This window comes from Mytilus galloprovincialis, chromosome 3 (assembly GCF_965363235.1).
Source record: "Mytilus galloprovincialis chromosome 3, xbMytGall1.hap1.1, whole genome shotgun sequence".
Lineage (NCBI taxonomy): Eukaryota > Metazoa > Mollusca > Bivalvia > Mytilida > Mytilidae > Mytilus > Mytilus galloprovincialis.
This window is the reverse complement of record NC_134840.1, coordinates 21,672,718-21,694,144: the sequence shown is the minus strand read 5'-3', so window position 1 is coordinate 21,694,144 and position 21,427 is coordinate 21,672,718. Positions and strand designations below refer to the sequence as shown.

The window sequence follows — 21,427 nt, the reverse complement described above, 5'->3', positions numbered from 1 at the left end:
GGTCAAAATTTTGAATGAATTGCAATTGGTGGATAGCAACACTATCAGTCAAGTCACTGTAATCTTTTACTGATTTAGAATTTTAGGTAAAAAATAGATAAATCATATATATCAGGGATTTAGAACAATGAAAACCAAAACTATTTTCTTCCCTATCAATTTTTAATAGAATAATCCTAGGTAAGAAAATCTTCAGGAAAAAAGCATGCTGAAACTTTGGGTTAGGTGAATAAAAATCTGTACAGGTAGAATCAAGGTATATTTTAAATCTAACAATACCAACTGGTCAATTTAAATGTCCCTATTGTGTTGACAATTTTAAAAACAGGTTGAGCTATAGGTAAAATTTTACAGTAACACCTATAAGCATCTCACTGTAACTAGTCTAAACCACAAGCTTGCCCTTTAATGATAAGACAACATTTATAGCAGCTTTTGCCTTTTCTGTTTGTTATTTAAGATGCAAGAAATGTATTGGTGTGTTTGTGTCAAACCAAAACCATGCAGCAATGAGCATGCTGTTTGGAATAAAGGTTATACATAATCCCATGATAGCCTACAATTTTTTAAGAAACATCTTTAAATATAAAATATTAATGATATAGCAGGTCCAGACTTATTCATTTTCTTCAATATTTTATGAATACAAAATTTGCCTTAAAATATCACCTGTTTAATGTTTTAATCGATTTGTTTACTTACAGGCACCAGAACAGAGTCCACCAGTACAGAATTCTACCTGGGAGGGATGGCAAGCTGTCAGTGCAGGTATTACATATACTGTGAATTCACTTTTTTTTGTGGGGAAAACTTACATGTTCGTGGATATTTGATTTCGTTGTTTTGCCATAGTTTGCACACAATCCTATAGGGAAATTGTCATTTTTTATACATATAATTTCGGGGTTCACCAATACCCACGAAATACACGAAAGTTGGTATCCAACAAATAATAATGAATCCTCAGTAGTTCATATAATTCTTAATTCATCCAATATATTAAATATTTTGTATAAATTGAGAAATTGAGTACTGGTAATCTTGCATATGTTCTCAGACAAATGTCAGAAAAATGATGATTGTTGGTGTATTAATGCTACTTTTAAAGGCCACTTTTGGGCAGCCAGTTTTTATTGGTGGAGGAAGCAGGAGTGCCTGGAGAAAACCTCTGACCTTCGATAGGAAAACTGACAATCCTATTCAATTACGATTTGATTGGAGTGCTCCCACATGAGCAGGGTTCAGTTGTTGACTGGCTAGTGATTACAGTAGTAGAACTACTTACACTACTAGGCCACTGAGGCCCCCAAGAAAAAAATGAAATTGAAATAACCTTTGAGGAGTGATTTGTTATTTTTGATCTTTTTCTTTGTGTTTCCTGACAAATATTTCTATATCTGATATTAAAAAAAAATGTACTAGATAATCCAATAGTTATGCTTTGCTGTTTATGCACTTAGTCCACAATGATACCGCTATAAATAAAACGGAATAAGTTGTATGTTATTTTGCTAAATGATCTGATATAAGATGTCAGTCAAAATGCATACCTGCCAACTGTCACTTTTTGCGGGGAATTTCCCCCATGGAGGCTCTCAAATTGAGATTTTGAAAGAGCAATTTTGTCCACAATTTGAACAAAACAATTAATTTTACAATGACTTTAGGCTTATAAAAGTATGAAGGAGCCAAAAAAACAACATTAAAATGTATGTGCAGGCCCCCTTGAAGGTTTTTGAGGACTATGACAGCCATCTTGCACGCAAAACCCCCATGGGCATTTTGAAAAGTTGGCAGGTATGAAAATGTAACTTATAAATCATATTAGTTCAAAAGCAAAGAGCTGAAAGTTGCTCCTTTTTGTAGAGCCTTCGACTTTAGTCATAAAAGCGAGACTAAGCGATCCTACATTCCGTCGTCATCCGCGGCGGCGGCGGCGGCCACAAATATTCACTCTGTGGTTAAAGTTTTTGAAATTTTAATAACTTTCTTAAACTATACTGAATTTCTACCAAACTTGGACAGAAGCTTGTTTATGATCATAAGAAAGTATCCAGAAGTAAATTTTGTAAAAATAAAATTCCATTTTTTCCGTATTTTACTTATAAATGGACTTAGTTTTTCTGCGAGGAAACATTACATTCACTCTGTGGTTAAAGTTTTTAAGATTTTAAAAACTTTCATAAACTATCCTTGATTTGTACCAAACTTGGACAGAAGCTTGTTTATGATCATAAGATAGAATCAAGAAGAAAATTTTGTAAAAATAAATTTCCACTTTTCCATATTTTACTTATAAATGGACTTAGTTTTTTTGCCGGAAACAAGACATTCACTCTGTGGTTTAAGTTTTTAAAATTTTTATAATGTTCTTAAACTATCCTGGATTTCTACCAAACTTAGACAAAAGCTTGTTTCTTATCATAAGATATTATTCAGAAGTAAATTTTGTAAAAAAAAAATTCACTTTTTCTGTATTTTACTTATAAATGGACTTAGTTTTTCTTCCAGTTAACATTACATACAGTCTGCAGTTAAAGTTTATAAAACATTTATTAGATTCATAAACTATCCTGGATTTTTTACCAAACTTGGAAGCTTCTTTCAATCAAAAGACAGTATCGAGAGGGAAATTTTTATTGATGTTTTTACTCATTTTTGTTGAGTCTGCGATTAACAGCAAACGTAGGCGAGACACTGGGTTCCGTGGAACCCTTACGAATTTTTAAATTGAATAATGAAGTCTGAAATGATAAGTTTTATTATTTGTTTTTGTAGACTGAGGGTGCTAAACAAGAATCTTCATATAACGATCTGAATGCTCTAATTGGTGATTATATGACAAAGAAGATGAAAAACGGTTTAATATTTGCCATGAGGTTTCCAATATCTCCTGAAAGGGAGGAAGAACAAGATTCTGGTATATATCTGAAGACAATTTGATATATTTTCTATTTTTAGTAAATTATTTACATTGATATTTTTAGACCTTCTCTTCTGTCAGAAGGAATAAGGTTTTTTTAATTATAAAAAAGATGTGGTAAGATTGCCAATGAGACAACTCTACACAAGAGACCAAATGACACAAAAATTAACAGCTAGAGGTCACCGAACAGACTTCAACAATGAGCAAAGCTCAAAGTCAGGCTATAAAAGGCCCCAAAATGACAAATGTAAAACAATACAAACAAAAAAACTAAAGGCTTAACTTATGTACAAAATGATGATTGAAAAACAAATGCAAGCTGCTTTAACTAAATGAGATGAACAGCACTGTCCTAAGAAAAAGGTTTTTAATTGTCTTGTTTTGAAGAAAAGAAGCCCCCCCACCCCAAAAAAAAAAAAACTATTTTAACTATACTTTGTTGAGATGAAACTTTGATTGTTTCCCTTCAAATTTGACTATTTTCACGAATTAATTCAGTCTAAATAAGTTTGAGAACTGACGAACATGAATATTGCCCACACCAGATAAATCATTTTACAAAGGGTAGATCTTTGTTACCATATTTACTTGGAGGCTCTAAATAGATATGTATGATAATGATAATAATGATATTGCAAATAGGTAAATAATGTCGTTATAATATAATAAGATTTATTTTTCAGATGAAGAGGACCAAGAAGAATCTAGATTGATTCCAATGAGTCCGAGCTCAACTTCAGTGTGTGGGAGTGAGTCTTTGGATAACTTCCAAGAGAGGGTATATACTGAACTTCTACAAAACTATTCCAAGTTAGATCTCAGCAGGTAATTAATTTCCTTCAACAAGAGTAACTGTTAAAATAAAGTATAAAACCACTGCAGTTTAACCAAAAAAAATGTATCTTCTACTTCCAATCGATGAACTCTATCAAGAACTGTAGAAAAAATCCAACAAGTCAAGCACACTAGTTCAAAAAATGTATCAACTGGATTTAAAAACTATCATAATATCATTTCAGAAATAATTATGCCCCCCACTCCAAAGAAGGGGTATACTGGTTTACCACTGCCAATCAATCTGTATGTCTGCATTATATCTGTTAGTTTTTTTCACAACAACTATATAATAGTAGCCTTTTGGTTAGTTTCACCTGGTTATGCCAGCTAGCATGACACAGTTTTGGTTCAGATTTCAGTTGATACTAAAAATCCAGTTTTCCAGAAATTTGTATTTTCAGCAACTATGAATAAAAATGTCCTTGAAACTGTTACATTGTTTTGGCATCACACAATGTGACCTCATAGGTATAGTCCAGATGCCAATCATACCCCCACAAAGCTTTTTACGCCCTCACTGAAGTGGAGGGGACATTAACTTAGACCCTTGTCTGTCTATACGCCTGTACATCAGTACATCTGAAAGTTGTTTTTTTTCGTTCTGTAACTTAAGTTTACCTCAACCAAATGTTATGAAACTTATACATAATGCTTATTGTCAGAAAACACAGATTGAGCTTGAATTTTGGTGGCATCACTTTAACTGTTCTAGAGTTATGCCCCTTTACAAATGGAAAAATGGTTGAATTTTTCGTTTCAATTCTCTAACTTAACTTGGCCTCAATAAAATGTTATGAAACTTATAAACAGTATTTATTACCACAAAACACAAATACAAATTTGGGTAGGGTGACTCATGCTTTTCTGCAGTTATGTTCCTTTATAACTTTATTAAATATGCAAGCAGAGCCATCATCTTTGTCCCATGAGCACATTCCCCAGTTATTTTTTGTTTATTTGTGCACTCCCCCTTGAGCTTTGTGGTTAATTTTTTGAGAAATGACAAACCATAAAATATTTGGAATCCAAATGGTGGCTTTCTGTAAGTATAGGCTGGTAGAACGTTGAATCTATTCCTTCAAAATATTTCCAATGAAAATGATCATTCCAAAAGATATTGCATAAGAATGTTTTATTGTATTGAGATAACATCATAAAATGTTAAAAATGTAAAATGTACCATTTTCCAATGGATAAATTAGATAAATATTAGATTATATATGTTTGTTTTGCAGCTGTGATGATAACCTTAAAAACTCAATGAAGAAGTACATAGAAAATGGCTTTAAGAAGGATATCAGTACATCAGATACATCTACACTCCCAGAATTCAAGAATATGATGGAGTTAGCTGCCCTCAATCTAAACAGGTTCATCTATATATTCAGAATTGCTTGGCTACATGTTAACGAAAAAGCATCTCAGAAAACTTTTCATATAAAGACTCATCTGGTCAAAAACAAAAATTAAAGGTTTTCATCTAATAAAATTAAGAATGGAAATGGGAAATGTGTCAAAGAGACAACAACCCGACCATGGAACAGACAACATCAGAAGGTCACCAATAGGTCTTCAATGCAGCGAGAAACTCCGGCACCCGGAGACGTGCTTCAGCCGGCCCCTAAACAAATATATATACCAGTTCAGTGATAATGGACGTAACTCAATTTAATGAAATGGATAAATGCATAATAATAACAGTAGTGTTTTGGCTAGATGGTTACCTAAAGTGTAAATTTGTTAAAAAAGAGTGTGGAATTTGTCAATATTAGGATCTTTAAATTGAAAACTCTGTATGCATATTTACCAAAATAATACAATGATTGGTCAACTTCCAAAGAAGATCTGTTGGTTAGAATATATATTTAATGGGTTATATGTGTAGGTGTTGCTTTTCTGTTGACCCTCAGTATATTTTAGTATACCGAAAACAGTAAAAATATCTTACAGTTTTAAACATCATGGTAAATACAGTTCACATGAATTTTAGTCATCAAAAGAGACTAAAGACAAATTCCAAAATTTAGACATACAACATTGACTTGATGTATTTAAATACATGTACTGAGGTTTACCACTAATGAAAATAATAAATTAGCTTTATTTAGGGTTGGTCTAGTATTCAAAAACAGGGACACAACATAAGCTCTATGGAGCTTTTAGGCAACAAAATAAATGTAAGCTCTCAACTGTATAATTTTCATGTGAAAATAATATAAAATGACTTTTAAATAAATGTAAGCTCTCAATAGTATATTTGTCATGTAAACATGATATAAAATGGCTTTTGTAACTTTCTCAATCTTTTTTTTTCAACAGAGAACTTGACATGTACAGAAAGAAGCTGATGCTATTCAACAATTTATTTGACTTAGCTTCTATTAAGAGAAGAGGGAGTCTGGCTTTAAGGCAAAACTCAGTGGAGGTAATTATATCTTGAACCAATTGAAGAAAACTATCCCCCCCAACCTGGCCTACACAATACAAAACTTTCTATTGTTGGATTGGTGTTTCATTTATATTTTCTCCACATCCTTTTGCTCATTCTGAATGGTAGCAAAACATATATTTTGCAGTATAGATGAAATAGGAACACTTTTTTGTTGATCTTTATTGTAGTCAATTTGAACTAGCCATGTCTAGCTTGGATTTGAGCATCTTTAATGATTAAATAAGTTAAAATATTTTCCATGAGCCAATTTAATCTACTAAAGAAGACACTTATAAAAAGTGTCAAAAATCTGTAATCAAAAGAACCTGAAGTTTGAGGCCAAAATCGGTCCTTACCAGACCTACTCCTTTCTTGTTTCTTTTCACTGCATTGCTTAAAATAAACCGGAATCTGCTTGATTTTTAAAAAAAAAAAACAGAAAAGTAAAAAAAGTCAACCAAGAACCAGCTTAGAATTATAAACTACAAAATGTAGTTGGTTATTTTTTCTGTATTGTTGTTTTATACTGACACATGTGTTTTGTTTAAGCTTAGGATCTTTCAAACATTAATGTGATAGATATAAATTAAACATTGTCGTATTCTAGTGATAACCATTAAGTACAGATTTTCTGTACACTCTCACCATATTTATTTTCTTTTACACATGCTATTCAAACTTCTGGTTTTAACAGAAACAAGTTTCTAATTTGATTTTTGTTGACACATTTTAACACTCTTGAAGTATTCTAGAATCATTTACAAGCAGTTTCAACTTCTATTTCATGATGGAAAACAAGTTCTTTTCCATTAAGATACTGAAATAAACCACACATAATTTGATATTACTTGAGTTTCATTAGACATTTTCTAACAGTTACAAAAGGTTGTTTAACTGATATCTAGTTGTGAGAAGGGGATGCAAACAATGTATCAGTGCAAGCTATACAAGCCTGAAATTGGTATTAAAATTTTGGAGAAAAATCCACTAATAATACTACAGGTAGAATTTTTTTTTTCTTATTTGCAGGCCACCACTTCAGACATTCCATCTATGATAGACAAGATGAATCAATGTAGAGATGATATCTTAACTATAGAGAATAAGGTAAGAGATGATATCTTAACTATAGAGAATAAGGTAAGAGATGATATCTTAACTATAGAGAATAAGGTAATTATTACAAATGTAGAGATGATATCTTAACTATAGATAATAAGGTAATTATTACAAATGTAGAGATGATATCTTAACTATAGGGAATAAGGTAATTATTACAAATGTAGAGATGATATCTTAACTATAGAGAATAAGGTAATTATTACAAATGTAGAGATGATATCTTAACTATAAAGAATAAGGTAAGAGATGATATCTTAACTATAGAGAATAAGGTAATTATTACAAATGTAGAGATGATATCTTAACTATAAAGAATAAGGTAAGAGATGATATCTTAACTATAGAGAATAAGGTCATCTGTTTTATTGTGCCTCTCCCAACTCTTCTTGATTTATGAACTTAAAGTTTTTTCTTATCAGTCAATCTGTTACAAATATATGACATTAATACAATAAAATTTCCATGCCAGTAAATAATTAGTAAGACTTATTACAGTTTTTGATTTATTGTTCCGTTTTAGCCTTCCTGGCCGAATGATCAAGTAAGCTTTTCTGATCACTTGGCATTCCTCATTCATTGTCCCTCGTTGTAAACTTTTACAAAAATCTTTTCAACTTTAACTACTTGGCAGAGTTTAACCAAGCTTTGTCACAATCGTTATTGGGGTATCTTGGTTTATTTTTTTCATTTAAGAAAATTGAATACCATATAACGTAGATTCTATACAGTTGACACATTCCAATTCCAATTTCTGTTCTAAATTCTTAATTGTTCTCATTACTCATGATAATGACAGAAAGTGTTTGTTTCAGGTACAAGAAGCATTACAATACACACAGCCTGTTCAGTATGACTATCCGTATACAGATGTCAATGAGGCACAGGTTCCAATAACTACTACACCATTCCTCTCCTCACTGAATACAAAGATAGTACCAACAACAAGTTTTGATGTAAGTAGAGTCTGTCTCATTTTACATTTATTTGTAAATTTGAAAAGTTTTAAATGAAATTGTCAAATGATTTATAATGAGGACATTGTAAAGCATATAGAAAACATAGCAGTGGAATTGATGAGATTCTACTAAACTGCTAGGCGTGGTCTTGAACATTTTGATGCAGGGAAAATGTAAAGGTACAAGAAAACTAATAGTTTGAGTTTCTGCATTATTAAATGAATATGTCTTGTATTTCCAGGTGAAAATGTTAAAACATGGCAAGATTCCATTTAAAATGTCCTTGAGAGCAGATATACAAAAAGGTCAACTATTATTAATAAAACCAGCCAAAGATAACTTAGACCATACAGCTCTGCAACAAGACCAAAGTAAGTAAACAACTTAAATATAATTAACTCCAGAATAAACAATACTGCAGCATCTGCAATCTATGATGAGAAATGAAAAAAAAATACAAAATTTTGATCAGACAATAGGTTTAAAAAAAAAATCAGTTTTAACAATAAAGTAGTTACAGTAAGACTGTTTGACCTATGTCTTTCTCGGAACTGTTTGAATGTTAGTATTCTAGCCACAGATAATATTTCAAGCAAGATAGCTAGAAAACTACCAACAAAAATACTTTATTCAAAATCAAACATGGCTGTAGAAGATAATGCTAGTACTTGTGTATGTATAAAGTAAAAACTGATGAAATGAGTTCAAAATAACTTTTAACAAAAAATATCGTTGATTCTGGCAGATATAATGATTTAACAGTCCACACAATAGTATATTTCAATGAGTCGCAACCCAACAAGGGGTATGCAACATTAGTAGTTTTATGGTGAAATATGATGTTTGTAAATACATAATATTGTTTTGTTTTCAGTATGCCAGCTTGTGAAGAATACAAATGACAATACAAGATTGGATATGATTTTAGATAATAAAAAGAAACAGATATTTTGTTTTGAAAATGTACATAAACGTGAAAACTTTTGTCAACAAATAATGCATATGAAAAATAAACATTCCAAAGGAAATAATGTGGACCAAATTTCTCTTTTTGTGGGAACATGGAATATGGGTAAGAATTATAGTCTAAATCTTTAAAGCTCAGCAAAATTGTGCTGTTATTTAAATCTGCACTTTATACTTCTTTATTTTTCCTCATATAAAAGATCGTTCCTTTGTAAGATATATGATTATCTTTGTAATTTTATGTTTAAGAGGTCTTTATACTGTAAATTTTAATAGCATAAAGGTTATGAGTTGACAAAATACAAGTGCATATAAAAAAGGTGAAAATATTAATGTTTTTAGACCTTAGCAAAACAAAGGATGTGGGGTATCTGTCTCTGACCAAAATCAGTATATACACAATAAAACAATCGCACAAAAATCAAAGAAACAGAGCTTTTATTGCTATTCTTCATCTTTTAGTCACCTATCTTTATGCAGAAAAATGATTTCTCCAAGGTAGTAATTTTGTAGTATTTATATCATGTGTTTATTCCATGTGACAAACCTATAAAACAACATTGGACTAAGATTTGTGATTTTGATTTTTTCTTTCAGGTGACAAAGCTCCAACACAGAATATATCATCATGGTTACAGTGTCATGGCCGAGGTAAAATAATGGACCATAAAATATTTGGACACATTCCTTATGACATATATGTGATAGGTACACAAGAGAGCGCCATGACAGAAAAAGAATGGGTCAATTTCATAAAGAAACAGATTACACAGTGTGGATTTGCTGAAATAGAAGTGGTTGGTGTTGTCGAATTTTAATCTTTTATGGATAAAGTGTTTTGGTTGATAAATAACTATAAAATTATTAGGTCTAGTAGGTAAATGTCATTGCATCACAAAAGACCAAATGGCACAAAAATTAACAACTATGTGTCACCGTACAGCCCCCAACAATGAACAATGCCCAGACACATAGTCAATTGTAAAATGCCCAGATATGAGTTTGAAAGATCATTGATAGTTTGTTTATCAAAATTTTCCTAAGGCAAAATCAATGACTTAGGCTTATGAAGGCAAATACCCTGTTTCTACAAGACTGAGAAAATCCAGTATCATTGACTTAAATCAAAGATCAAAGGAAAATTTTAGAAAATAGTACATACCGCGGTATTTATCTAGGAATTACAAAAATAATTTTAGTACATAGACTCTGAATATCCCAGAACCTGAAAAGATTCATTTCATTTTTTTCCAGGTTGAAGTGTGTACATTATGGGGAATTAGATTAGTAATTATAGTTCAGAAAAAACATTGGCATAGTATAAATAGAATACAGAGGTCATCTGTCAGGACAGGGATAGCCAATACATTAGGTAAGATATTATACATAGTATAAATAGAATACAGAGGTCATCAGTCAGGACAGGGATTGCCAATACATTAGGTAAGATATTATACTACTATATATACACTATATTGTTATCATTTTGTCTGTCTATCTGAGCTTATGTTTGTCTTTTGTGTCCAACAAAATAGGTCAATTTTTTCTGAAGAACAGAATGACCTTCTGTATGTGCCTGTCTCAAGTCAAGAACCTGGAATTCAGTGGCTGTCATTTGTTGCTTTATATCATACTTGCTTTTTGTTCATTATTTATCATCATTTATTTGAAAGGAGTAGGTCCAGTAAGACCCTTTTTTGGCCCCAAAATATAGCAGTTTTACAAAATTGTTAAAATGTAAACTTTAAGTTATTTTTTTGGACAGTAGAATGCTTCTGCTACATAAAACTGGGCTGTTTTTGACAATACAATGCACATATATCGGGTACAAGCACCATTAAGTCATGCTAAATTACTGAAATCTTCACAATTCTAGCATTTTAGTTAAATTTTAGACGGTTTTCGTGTAAAACGAAAGTGGCCGCATTCGTGTTCATCCTTAATATTGAAATGTTAGTTGTATTTGATGATAATACATAACATATATAAAGGTTGAGGATGAACATGGATGCGGCCACTTTCATTTTTGACAAAATCCATCTGAAAAGTGACATTTTTCGGCATATTTGGCAGATTTTTCATATTTGAGCTTGAATTGGATCGTTTTAAATGACTAAATCAGTTAAAATCTTTCACATAAACTAATTGATTCAAATGAAATAGACACTTAAGTGTTTAACAAATGGTCAAAATCTTTCGTCAGATGAACCTGAAATTTGAGGCCAAAATCGGTCCTTACCGGACCTACTCCTTTAACCCCGAAACACATTTCCCTATTCATTTAAATGCATTCTACAAAGCAATAAATTGTATAATGAAAACAGCACAAAGTCAACTACCCTCTTCTAAGGAAAAAAGAATGAACAAAACCCAATGCAAAAAAACACCCCAATATATGGTAGTTGATCACCATAGAAATATATATTGATTTCTGCTAGAGTTTTATGTTTAGAAGAATAATTTCTCTCTCAACATGAAATGAAAGAAAAGCAAAAATACAAAATTTTTCGTTGAATAATGATCTATTGATTTATATATATATTTTTTTTCAGGTAACAAAGGTGCTGTTGGCATTTCATTTTATTTTAGAGGAACTTCTTTCTGTTTTATCAACTCACATCTTACATCAGGAGACGAAAGAAATGAAAGGTAGGGAAAAATTGCTTCATTCTAATTTCTTACATTGTCCTTGACATAAGACATAAAGGTTTATTTAGAGTCGGTATAAACAAACAAGTACAAACATAAGCTCTGAAAACCTTTTAAAACCGACAGAGTCGGCAGGTCATGTTTTAAAGTAGAAGGGTTGGTAGGTCATGTTTTAAAGTAGAAGGGTTGGCAGGTCATGTTTTAAAGTAGAAGGGTTGGCAGGTCATGTTTTAAAGTAGAAGGGTTGGTAGTTTATGTTTTAAAGTAGAAGGGTTGGTAGGTCATGTTTTAAAGTAGAAGGGTTGGTAGGTCATGTTTTAAAGTAGAAGGGTTGGTAGGTTATGTTTTAAAGTAGAAGGGTTGGTAGGTCATGTTTTAAAGTAGAAGGGTTGGTAGGTTATGTTTTAAAGTAGAAGGGTTGGTAGGTCATGTTTTAAAGTAGAAGGGTTGGTAGGTCATGTTTTAAGTGTTATTAAAATTTGCTGTTACAAAATGATACAAATTATTATAAATTAAGGAATGTATCTCCCTCATGCAAAGCTCTGATTCCTTTCACGGATTTGGCTATACTTTTTGGACCTTTTGGATTATAGCTCTTCATCTTTTATATAAGCTTTGGATTTCAAATATTTTGGCCACGAGCATCACTGAAGAGACATGTATTGTCGAAATGCGCATCTGGTGCAAGAAAATTGATACCGTTAATTTTATTACTATCACTGGGTCGATGCCTCTGCTGGTGGACTATTAGTCCCCGAGGGTATCACCAGCCCAGTAGCCAGTACTTCGGTACAGGCATGAAAATACGGATTGTTTTTTGTGTTATTAAAATTTGCTGTTACAAAATGATACAAATTATTATAAATTAAGGAATGTATCTCCCTCATGCAAAGCTCTGATTCCTTTCACGGATTTGGCTATACTTTTTGGACCTTTTGGATTATAGCTCTTCATCTTTTATATAAGCTTTGGATTTCAAATATTTTGGCCACGAGCATCACTGAAGAGACATGTATCGTCGAAATGCGCATCTGGTGCAAGAAAATTGATACCGTTAATTTTATTACTATCACTGGGTCGATGCCTCTGCTGGTGGACTATTAGTGCCTGAGGGTATCACCAGCCCAGTAGCCAGTACTTCGGTACAGGCATGAAAATACGGATTGTTTTTTGTGTTATTAAAATTTGCTGTTACAAAATGATACAAATTATTATAAATTAAGGAATGTATCTCCCTCATGCAAAGCTCTGATTCCTTTCACGGATTTGGCTATACTTTTTGGACCTTTTGGATTATAGCTCTTCATCTTTTATATAAGCTTTGGATTTCAAATATTTTGGCCACGAGCATCACTGAAGAGACATGTATTGTCGAAATGCGCATCTGGTGCAAGAAAATTGATACCGTTAATTTTATCAAAGTAGAAGGGTTGGTAGGTTATGTTTTTCAGTAGAAGGGTTGGTAGGTTATGTTTTTCGGTAGAAGGGTTGGTAGGTTATGTTTTTCAGTAGAAGGGTTGGTAGGTTATGTTTTTCGGTAGAAGGGTTGGTAGGTTATGTTTTTCAGTAGAAGGGTTGGTAGGTTATGTTTTTCGGTAGAAGGGTTGGTAGGTTATGTTTTTCGGTAGAAGGGTTGGTAGGTTATGTTTTTCAGTAGAAGGGTTGGTAGGTTATGTTTTTCGGTAGAAGGGTTGGTAGGTTATGTTTTTCAGTAGAACTTGCTGGCAATTGATTTTTGTTTATGAATGTTGAAGTTAAAGTTACTTGAGAGGTTGCAAATTGCGATCCTGTTAAGAATGATTTCTAAAAATGATTGCTGTAACTTACATATTCTTCTAAAACATGTGTTTTGTTTCGTAGGAAAATTTCAACCAAGATGAATTTTAAAACAATGTGGTAATGTTATGCTTAAATACAGTTTGTTGTAAAACCTTTTAACAAAACAACCATTTAAAATTCCAATAGAATGCTGTATGTCATTTGAATTATTTGATAAATATATTTCCAATTGATATCTTTATGTAAAAAGTATTTATTTTACAGACGGAATGCCAACTATCGAGATATTATAAAAGGTTTATCATTAGGACAGAAACATTTAGATTTGTTTGATGTAACTAACCAATTCCATCATGTCTTCTGGTTTGGTGATCTGAATTACAGAGTGGAAGATAATATAGAGGTTAGTTTACAATCTCATTCTCAATATGTTTTACACTTTTTCTCTAACATTTTGTTGCAACTTAGGACATTTTGTTGGGACAACAGCCTTTATTTAATGATATTTGTATGTAAAGTTTGATTATTTTATAATTTGAAATAAATTCTTTTATAGGGTTTAGTAACCAATCAATATTTCAAAGAATTCTTTGAAATTTTGATTGTTTACTAGACCCTATCAAAAGGGATATGTTTTGGCTTCTAGTATAAAATTGTTATCATGAAAATAAAAAAAACATATTTGTCTAGTGAAACATCTGAGAAAATACACATTATGACTCATTAGGGGCCTTTAAACAATAAATATTTGTTTGTATATTATCTGATTTGTTTTTTAATTTTTTTCTTGATTGTTGTTTAATTGCTATTCATTTATATATGCCTTGGTGCTATATTTTGGTGCTTTCAAAATATAGAGCCTTCATTAAGAGTTGTATTTGCAAATTGAGAAGGTTATTTTCACCACAGCTGTTTACTTAGAATGAAAATGGCAAAGAGTAAGATATATATTTGTACTTGTACAGAGGCGGATTTAGAGGGGTTTTCAGTGGGCCTAGGCTCCCCCTGTTGAGGGAAAAACTGGTTGATTATATAGGGAATCAATGAAGCATACCTGGACCGCCGCCAACATTTAATGTTAAATATTTCAAAATATATTTTTTCAGGTTATTTTAGAAAAATGTGAATCTCAAGATATACAGTATTTACTTGGTAAAGATCAGTTGCTGAAAACACAACATAATAAAAAGGCTTTTTGTGGATTCGGTAAGATTTATTAAATTTAATGATCAATATCACTGTTTAGAGCAAAAATTAATTTTGGTACCCTTAATTTTATTATATTAATAATTTATTATGGGTTTTGACACACAATACATATATTCTTTAAGTAAAGAAACTTTTGGTTTTTAAAGAGCTATGTACTCGTTAATTTTGTTTATTTACAAAATTGGAAAAAAAAAAAACATTTAAAGGTAAACTTATCATATAATGCAAAAGATTGTTACTGAATGAGTTTGTTATAATTTAATGAAAATTATCAATATTGTTTGAAAATAAAATAAAAATAGTTTTATGAAATGTTTAAAAATGAAATTAAGATTTTTGAAGTGGAAGCTGAGTTAAGTATTTTTGTTTTTGAAATGTTAGCTTTTTAAGTGGAAGCTCAGCTAGGAACATTTTGATGTCCGTCCATCTGATTACTTCCATAAGTAAGAGGAACATGGATATTAAAAATCTATTTATAGTGTTAAGATATTTAGTATTGATTTTGAATTAGTACAATATGTGCTTTTGTGTACATTTCAGAGGAAGCTAGAATCGAATTTATGCCAACTTATCGATTACCTAGACATAAACCGGAGTACAATTATGATTGGCTGAAAAAGAAGAATAGTGGGGTGTGTACAAAATTAATGGCCAGAACAGAAAAATAAGTGTGCAATTCTTTTTTGATGCTGTCTTATATTTTAAGTATAAAAAAAGGTCAGTGGTATTTCAAATAATTGCTGTAACACCTAATCACTATTTGTTTGCCACTATTGGATATCACAGAGGTTCCCGTAAAATGTTGATCCAGAAAAGAGAAGCGATTGTTATATGACGTTAAAGTGCTACAGATTTTAAAATAGTAATAAGGTCTATATTGAATGTCTGACAACTTTTCTAAGTTTTTGATAGCTATGATTTCAAACAAAACTACACAATAAATTGTTAGAAGTACTCATTGTTTTAAATGTGACATATTTTTCAGGATAGAATTAATGCCCCATCATTTTGCGATAGAATATTGTGGAGGTCATACCCTGAAACTTATATTGAAAATAAAACTTATGGTAAGTAAGTTTTTTTACTACTCTGCTTGTGCATGATTCACAAGTTAGAAATTGTACTTGGGTCTTAAAATAAAGATTGAATATTGAAATATTCTGTATGAAATGAGGATAAAACACATTTTCTATTTCATTTTCTTAAAGAATACATTTTGTTCTATTAGTTTTGGTTACCAAACCTTGTGCTTCAATATTTAGTTCTTCCCTGAATAGTTAAAGATATATTATTTGGAAAGTTCTTTTTAGTATCTAGGACCAATGAAGGAGTTATATTACGAAATGAAAGGTGCCTTATATAAATAAGAAGATGTGGTATGATTGCCAATGTGACAGCTCTCTACCAAAGAGCAAAATGATGTAGAAGTTAGTAAATATTGGTAACAATGCAGTCTTCAATAATGAGCAAAGCACATACTAAATAGAAAGCTATCCATTACAAGAAAAAAAAATCTAACTGTAATATATAAGACCATATACCACCAGAATGAGCACACATTATACTGCAAACACACAGCACGAGCAATAAACCTTGCAGTCAAAATAAAAATAGGATACATGTATTATCAATATTTATCCTGCATCACAGTTCATCATGGATGTTCATGTAAAACAAAAATATGTCTGCAATCAATAGTGATCGTTGTATAATGTCAGTAGGTCTAGCTTTGTGTTATTAATAATTGTGATAAAGTATATTTTGGTCTATACAATGATTGTAAAATGTATCTTGATACAGACAACTTATGAAGGGGTTGTAAAAGTCAGTCCTGATCACATGTATTTAAAATTTTTATTTGCTTTATATTGAAAGAACAGTGTAAGCACTTTAACAGCACATATTTTATTTGAGCAGGCTGTGCAGAAAAAGTTTTAGGCAGTGATCATCGACCTGTTTTTGCTTCCTTTAATGTTGGAGTTAGTTCAGATTTTGTGATGAACAGAGATTCTTTAATAGAGGATTCCCCAGTGGAAATATTATTTGATGAAATTGAAGCTCAGGTAAATATCTTAAGATCTCATGTTTTTTTAGAAAGTAAATAATTGTCAGTGGGTAATATAACTGTCTTTACATTTGTACAAATAATGGGAGTGAATTATTGGGCCATGAGTCATGAGGCTAATGTTAAATTGATAATTTGATTGATTGATCAGTCCATTGACATGATTGCTTGGTGGATTAATTAAATGATTGGTATGAATTGAACCTTTTTAAAAGATTCATGTTGATCATTACACCAACAGGGAACTTGAATTAACTCCTTTTTGACATTAGATTTATTCATCCCTAATTTCATGAGACGTTTGTTTAACAATGATGGGATCTGTATTTTTATGCCCCATCCGTTTGTTCGTCCGTTCGTCCGTCCGTCTGTTCGTTCCGCATCAGGTTTAAGTTTTGGTCGAGGTAGTTTTTGAGGTAGTTCAAATCCAATCAACTAGAAACTTAGTACACATGTTCCTTATGGTATGATCTTTCTAATTTTTATGCCAAATTAGAGTTTTTACCCCATTTTTACGGTCCACCTAACAAAGAAAATGATAGTGGGGATGGGGCATCCGTGTAGTTGGGACTCATTCTTGTTTTTAAAACAAATTATCAGTGTGCAATACACTTATTTCTTTTCTATTGCTAAAGAAAATGTATAAAAAAAGAGAAGCCAAAGATATCAGAGGGACTTTTAAACTCATAATTCCAATATAAACTGACCATGGCTATAAAAGATCATAAGTGGAATATAAACTGACAACACCATGGCTATAACAGATCATAAGTGGAATATAAACTGACAACACCATGGCTATAAAAGATCATAAGTGGAATATAAACTGACAACACCATGGCTATAAAAGATCATAAGTGGAATATAAACTGACAACACCATGGCTATAAAAGATCATAAGTGGAATATAAACTGACAACACCATGGCTATAACAGATCATAAGTGGAATATAAACTGACCATGGCTATAAAAGATCATAAGTGGAATATAAACTGACCATGGCTATAAAAGATCATAAGTGGAATATAAACTGACCATGGCTATAAAAGATCATAAGTGGAATATAAACTGACCATGGCTATAAAAGATCATAAGTGGAATATAAACTGACCATGGCTATAAAAGATCATAAGTGGAATATAAACTGACCATGGCTATAAAAGATCATAAGTGGAATATAAACTGACAACGCCATGGCTATAAAAGATCATAAGTGGAATATAAACTGATAGCACCATGGCTATAGAAATAGACAAACACAAAACACATCATAGAAATCTAAAGGCTGAGCAACAAGAACCAAAAAAATCCATTTAAAAAAAACAATTTGACTTATAAAATATCGTTGAAATATCATGATGTCATGCACATCTGTTTGTTTTTTGTTTACTTGATTTATTCTTCATTGTTGGTCAGGAGATGTCTTTTTGATTTAAAAACTTCAATAAAACAAGTCCTTTAATGTACAATGTACATCAAGTTCTGACAATAAAATTAAGAATTCTATGTAAAATCAAAGATCACAACTACCCTTTCTTGTCTTTTTAGGTTAAGACCTGTTGTAAACAGTCTTTTGTGATAGAATTTAGATCAACATGTTTACAAGGTATATTATGATATTATTGATATTATTTTGTTTGTGACTTGTCTACTACATTGTACTAAGAGCATCCAACTTTAAAAAGAAAAAGAGCAAAAAAAAAAACCAACAAAAAATTTAAGGTCAGTTATATCAATATGAGAATTTGAAAGATGTTGGTTGTTAAAACGGACATGCTGTTTTGTTAATGAATCTTTATTTATCCTTATAATAGATAGATTGTCCTTGATATGTAACTGTTTAGAAAACATTGAATCAGATAAAAAACAAAATCTACTTTGTAACATACAGTTTGAATACAGGAGGAATATCTGAAATTTTTCATTCAATTAGAAAAAAAATCTGTGAAGTTTTGTTTTATTTTTATAAAAGAGTTTGTTATTATTTCAGAATTTGTCACCAGTCAGGCAAATGCTACATTTTTAGAGAACAAAACAGGTTTATATACCTGTCCTGTATGGAGATCTCCACAACTTCCAAAAGTAAGTTTCCATCTTATGTAGTGGTCATGCATGTTAAATTTATTTTCATTTTAAAGACACAACTGATATTATTGGAAAATTGATATATTATAGAATCCAAGTGATGTAACTTTAAAATCCATGTGGTACTGTGGATTCATTATTATTCTAATTTTCGTGGTTTTCAGGGGTACAGTTCAACCACGAATTTAAATGTTCAACGAATTACAAATTTCCTATCAGGTTGTAATCAGACTTTGGCAAAACCAAGAAATTACATATCCTCGAAAAGGCAAGTTTTCCACAATCCACAAAAATTGGTACCCACGAAAATAAATCAATCCACAGTATAACTAATTTTTACTCAATCACTAATCATTGATAAAATATTACATCCACAAATCCATTTCAATTTTGTCTTTACTAGTGTTATTCTTTAAGGTCCTTGAGATCCTATATGGAAGCTGACCATAAGGTCCAGATAGTCTTCATATGTTTAACTCTACTCCTTTCACACCTGTATGACTTGATTCCCCAAATTTATGAAAAAATATCTGGCTTTTTAAATAAATTTGGATTCCTCCTTTTTAGTTGAAGCCATTGTTTGGAGACCAGGATTACCTAGAAGAACAACATATAATGGTGGCAGTGCGATCAAAAGATGGGGACAAGGAATCATATGGTAATCATTTTCATTTTCTTGTGAAATATTTGTTATTTTTTCAGTAGATAAAAATTTATCCTGTGCCAACGACTATCTGTCCATTCCAAAATGCATTAATCAGGGTTGTGAAATGTGGACAATATATATGAAAAATATTTGACTTTTTGTATAAGGACCGAATTTGAACATAACCTTACCTGAAAATAACCTGATATAGGGTATTCTGATAACAAAGCCTTGATTTATTGTCCTAGTTATATTACTCTGTACTACTTGGTTTAACTCTGAATATAAGTACATTAAGTTTGTATCTGAACAGATGTTAGTAATGTTATATTGATTTGATCGTAGAATACTGTTTACCTGAAATAATTAGCATTGTAATAGAAGCATTTGACATTATATTCAGTAATTCTGTTATTGGACTGGAATTTCTATCCTTTTAACTGGATCTGCTGAATTAAACATAGCTTAGCTCTAATGTAGTTGTTCCCTATGCCATCAATGTAGGAAATGATGTAAAAGTAGAAATAATTTTCATGAAAGCGAAGGAAGTAAATTCTGTTTTTATACGACCGCAAAAATTTTATTTTTTTTGGTCGTATATTGCTATCACGTTGGCGTCGTCGTCGTCCGAATACTTTTAGTTTTCGCACTCTAACTTTAGTAAAAGTGAATAGAAATCAATGAAATTTTAACACAAGGTTTATGACCACAATAGGAAGGTTGGGATTGATTTTGGGAGTTTTGGTCCCAACATTTTAGGAATTAGGAGCCAAAAAGGGCCCAAATAAGCATTTTCTTGGTTTTCGCACTATAACTTTAGTTTAAGTGAATAGAAATCTATGAAATTTTGACACTAGGTTTATGACCACAAAAGGACGGTTGGGATTGATTTTGGGAGTTTTGGTCCCAACAGTTTAGGAATTAAGGGCCAAAAAAGGGCCCAAATAAGCATTATTCTTGGTTTTCGCACAATAACTTTAGTATAAGTAAATAGAAATCAATGAAATTTAAACACAAGGTTTATGACCACAAAAGGAAGGTTGGGATTGATTTTTGGAGTTGAGGTCACAACAGTTTATGAATTAGGGGCCAAAAAGGGACCCAAATAAGCATTATTCTTGGTTTTTGCACCATAACTTTAGTATAAGTAAATAGAAATCTATGAAATTTAAACACAAGGTTAATGATCATATAAGGAAGGTTGGGTTTGATTTTGGGAGTTTTGGTCCCAACAGTTTAGGAATAAGGGGCCCAAAGGGTCCAAAATTGAACTTTGTGTGATTTCATAAAAAATTGAATAATTGGGGTTCTTTGATATGCCGAATCTAACTATGTATGTAGATTCTTAATTTTTTGTCCCGTTTTCAAATTGGTCTACATTAAGGTCCAAAGGGTCCAAAATTAAACTTAGTTTGATTTTAACAAAAATTGAATCCTTGGGGTTCTTTGATATGCTGAATTTAAAAATGTACTTAGATTTTTGATTATTGGCCTAGTTTTTAAGTTAGTCCAAATGGGGGTCCAAAATTAAACTTTGTTTGATTTCATCAAAAATTGAATAAATGGGTTCTTTGATATGCCAAATCTAACTGTGTATGTAGATTCTTAATTTTTGGTCCAGTTTTCAAATTGGTCTACATTAAGGTCCAAAGGGTCCAAAATTAAACTGAGTTTGATTTTAACAAAAATTAAATTCTTGGGCTTATTTGATATGCTTTATCTAAACATGTACTTTGATTTTTGATAATGGGCCCA

At 31.3% G+C, this 21,427-nt stretch overlaps 1 protein-coding gene across 14 annotated transcripts in view; it reads left to right on the top strand.

Annotated features, from left to right (window-relative positions):
- LOC143067409 (phosphatidylinositol 3,4,5-trisphosphate 5-phosphatase 2A-like) overlaps positions 1 to 21,427 on the top strand; it is an 82,287-nt gene that overhangs the window by 46,102 nt on the left and 14,758 nt on the right. For 12 of the 14 annotated variants that reach the window (XM_076240655.1, XM_076240652.1, XM_076240654.1 and 9 more), the window contains 21 exons: positions 705 to 768; positions 2,779 to 2,920; positions 3,610 to 3,751; positions 4,999 to 5,133; positions 6,083 to 6,188; positions 7,224 to 7,301; positions 8,129 to 8,269; positions 8,514 to 8,643; positions 9,147 to 9,344; positions 9,836 to 10,035; positions 10,493 to 10,575; positions 10,647 to 10,681; positions 11,791 to 11,887; positions 13,931 to 14,069; positions 14,773 to 14,872; positions 15,416 to 15,507; positions 15,861 to 15,942; positions 16,793 to 16,938; positions 18,490 to 18,547; positions 18,932 to 19,023; positions 19,594 to 19,684. In XM_076240655.1, the coding sequence (XP_076096770.1) occupies positions 705 to 768; positions 2,779 to 2,920; positions 3,610 to 3,751; positions 4,999 to 5,133; positions 6,083 to 6,188; positions 7,224 to 7,301; positions 8,129 to 8,269; positions 8,514 to 8,643; positions 9,147 to 9,344; positions 9,836 to 10,035; positions 10,493 to 10,575; positions 10,647 to 10,681; positions 11,791 to 11,887; positions 13,931 to 14,069; positions 14,773 to 14,872; positions 15,416 to 15,507; positions 15,861 to 15,942; positions 16,793 to 16,938; positions 18,490 to 18,547; positions 18,932 to 19,023; positions 19,594 to 19,684 (2,351 nt within the window). Of the gene's footprint in view, positions 1 to 704; positions 769 to 2,778; positions 2,921 to 3,609; positions 3,752 to 4,998; positions 5,134 to 6,082; positions 6,189 to 7,223; positions 7,302 to 8,128; positions 8,270 to 8,513; positions 8,644 to 9,146; positions 9,345 to 9,835; positions 10,036 to 10,492; positions 10,611 to 10,646; positions 10,682 to 11,790; positions 11,888 to 13,930; positions 14,070 to 14,772; positions 14,873 to 15,415; positions 15,508 to 15,860; positions 15,943 to 16,792; positions 16,939 to 18,489; positions 18,548 to 18,931; positions 19,024 to 19,593; positions 19,685 to 21,427 lie in introns of all 14 variants that reach the window. The other 2 variants (XM_076240647.1, XM_076240661.1) reach the window with 1 other exon arrangement.